General features: G+C 47.9%; 1 protein-coding gene across 1 annotated transcript; it reads left to right on the top strand.

Moving 5' to 3' along the window:
- Positions 1-242: 242 nt before the first annotated feature.
- Positions 243-2,520, top strand: CHST14 (carbohydrate sulfotransferase 14). Its single transcript, XM_063440075.1, has one exon. The coding sequence runs from the start codon at positions 389-391 to the stop codon at positions 1,520-1,522; it is 1,134 nt and encodes a 377-aa protein (XP_063296145.1). The 5' UTR covers positions 243-388; the 3' UTR covers positions 1,523-2,520.
- The last annotated feature ends 206 nt before the right edge of the window (positions 2,521-2,726 follow it).

The following is a 2,726-nucleotide window of genomic DNA, read 5'->3' as shown; positions in this document are numbered from 1 at the left end:
CTGCACAGCTGTCCCCCCTCCCACCCCCCCCCCCCTCTGTTCTTCACAGCTGCCCCCCTGCTTTATAGCTCAGGTAGAGAGTCAGCTCAGCACAGATCAGGGAGAAGGGTTGCCCATTTTGTCTGATAAGAACCTTGGTTATATCCCAGCAGTCTCTGTGCCCCCAGTGAGATGCTGATAGTTAGTGTGGGGGTCTGAGCTCGCAGTGTGACCCCTGCCTGGAGAGCCTCCTCTTCCTGTCTTTGTGTTCCTGTTTCCAGACAGGAGGGGGGGCTGGCTGGGAGCTGCTGTGCTGGCAGAATGCAGAGGGGCCCTACAGAGAACATGTTTAGCACAGCAATAAGAGGGGCAGGATCCGGCTGCTGTCACCCCCTGTGAACCCTGGGCCATGTTCCCTCGCCCTCTCTGCCAGCTGCCGGAAGGGTTCCACATGGCAGCCGACGGGCCCCCAGCTTGGGGGAACACTGTGGCACTGAGACGGATTGCCTCCCACCCTCTGTCTCGTACCAGGGGCCACAGCAACCTCCTCCCCACAATGCTGATGTTTGGGGTCATTGTGGCGTCCAGCGGTTTGCTTCTTATGATAGAGAAAGGCATCCTGGAAGAGGTGAAGACACCCCCACCCGTGGGTGACCAGGCATGGCGGTCACACAGGCGACACAGTGCGGAGAGCTTTGATGAAGGAGACGTGGACCACCAGATTCTCCAGGACATCAGGAACCGGACCCTGAACAGCATCTGTGGCCAAAAGGACATGCCACGTAGCGTGTGGCATCTGCCCACTGCCCAGAGAAGGACTGTCCTCAAACACATCCTGGTCAATGAGAAGTACAAGTTCCTGTATTGCTACGTGCCCAAGGTAGCTTGTTCCAACTGGAAAAGGGTTCTCAAGGTTCTGGACGGCTCCCTGGAAAATGTGGACGTCAAGATGAAGATGGACCACAAGAACGACTTGCTGTTTCTCTCCGATTTTAGTGTGGACGAGATCAAACATCGCCTGAAACACTATTTCAAGTTTATGTTTGTTAGGGACCCCATGGAGCGGCTCCTCTCCGCATACAGGAATAAATTTGGGGAGATTAAAGAATACCAGCAGAAGTATGGGGTGGAGATCATCCGAAGGTACAGGAAGCACAGTACGAGCTCCACGGCTGGGGATGATGTGACTTTTTCGGAGTTTGTGCGCTATTTGCTGGATGAGGACGTGGAGCACATGAACGAGCACTGGATGCCCATCTACAACCTGTGCCAACCCTGCGCCGTGCGCTATGACTTCCTCGGCTCCTACGAGAGACTTAGAGCGGATTCCCATTACGTCCTGGAGAGGATAAACGCCCCAAAGTACATACAGTTTCCCGAGAGACAAGCATGGTATAAGCCAGTCACAAAGGATACACTGAATTATTTTATCTGCAATACTCCCAGAGGTTTACTTAAAGATCTTTTACCAAAGTATATATTAGATTTCTCGCTCTTTGCGTATCCCTTGCCGAATATCACCACGGAGCACTGCCGGCGGTAATGACAGATTGCTCTATACAATTACCTTATAAGATGCGGCATTAAACCAACTAGATCCTCCATGTTGTACTGGACGCACCACAACAACAACGTGCGGATAAACAGAGCATGAAAAGTGCTGAACGGCAGTGAGAACACTTTATCAGGAAGGGATTCTTTCTGTAGGATTTTATTTCTGTGTTCTAACACTCGGCAGTTTCCAAGCTCTGGCCCATCAGCGTGTCTTGTGTAACATGACGGGTCTGACAACTCTGTGTATTCATGCACAAACACTGTACATAAATACAGAATGAACACACGCACGCACGCACACACACACACACACTGCAGAGGGCACTGTATACAACTTACCTCACATCTGTAAAGGCAGCAGCAAGCTGTGCGCACACAGACACACACACACAGGCTCATTACAAAGACCCCATGTGGTGTATTCACTAAATCTGAAAATGTCAAGGACGGACATGAAAAGTAGAGTTGGAAAACAGCCGAGCTATTGATCTAAAACATCCAATGTTCTTGTCCTTTTTGCCCAGTATACGGTTTAGTAACATGTCTAGTAGAGCCATTCATTAGAGGGTGTCGGGAATTCAAAGTGAATTTAAATTTTAGGCCGAAATAGACAAATAGTTCAAACCGAACGTGCAGCGGACTTGGCGGTATTGCCCTGCGTACTATCCCAGATCCCGATACACATTTAAATAACCGAAGGTTTAGTAACATTTTCTACCAAATATTTTACAAAAGCGCCAAAGATCCAGTATTGTTTTATGTGATTTTTTATCCCGCAGACCTTTTAGTGTTAAATATGACCATAGACTAGAACTGACAAATTACTTAACCAACAGATACTCCTAGCAGGTCAGGACATGACGCTTTAACTATTTCCATTCCTCCTTGAAGAGTCAGGAGATCGAAGGAGATTTAAAACCAACAATTCGCCATTTTAGTCCTGAGCGTTTGTACCAAATATTCGATTTTCTACCATTAGAATTGGTTATTTTTGTCAAGGAGATATTAAAGTACTTTTTGATAAATGAATTGGATGTATCACTTATTTCGACACATTCTGGATGATCGGATGTAAGTACATTTTATATTTCTCTTTCAGTAAATGATTAAATTCTCCCCAGTGTCGCTCAGTGCCGAGGCGAAGTCGTTTTAACCCCTTAAGGACACATGACGTGTGACATGTCATGAACCCC

Source organism: Pelobates fuscus, chromosome 13, assembly GCF_036172605.1.
Source record: "Pelobates fuscus isolate aPelFus1 chromosome 13, aPelFus1.pri, whole genome shotgun sequence".
Taxonomy (NCBI): domain Eukaryota; kingdom Metazoa; phylum Chordata; class Amphibia; order Anura; family Pelobatidae; genus Pelobates; species Pelobates fuscus.
This window is presented reverse-complemented; position numbering and strand designations above follow the sequence as displayed.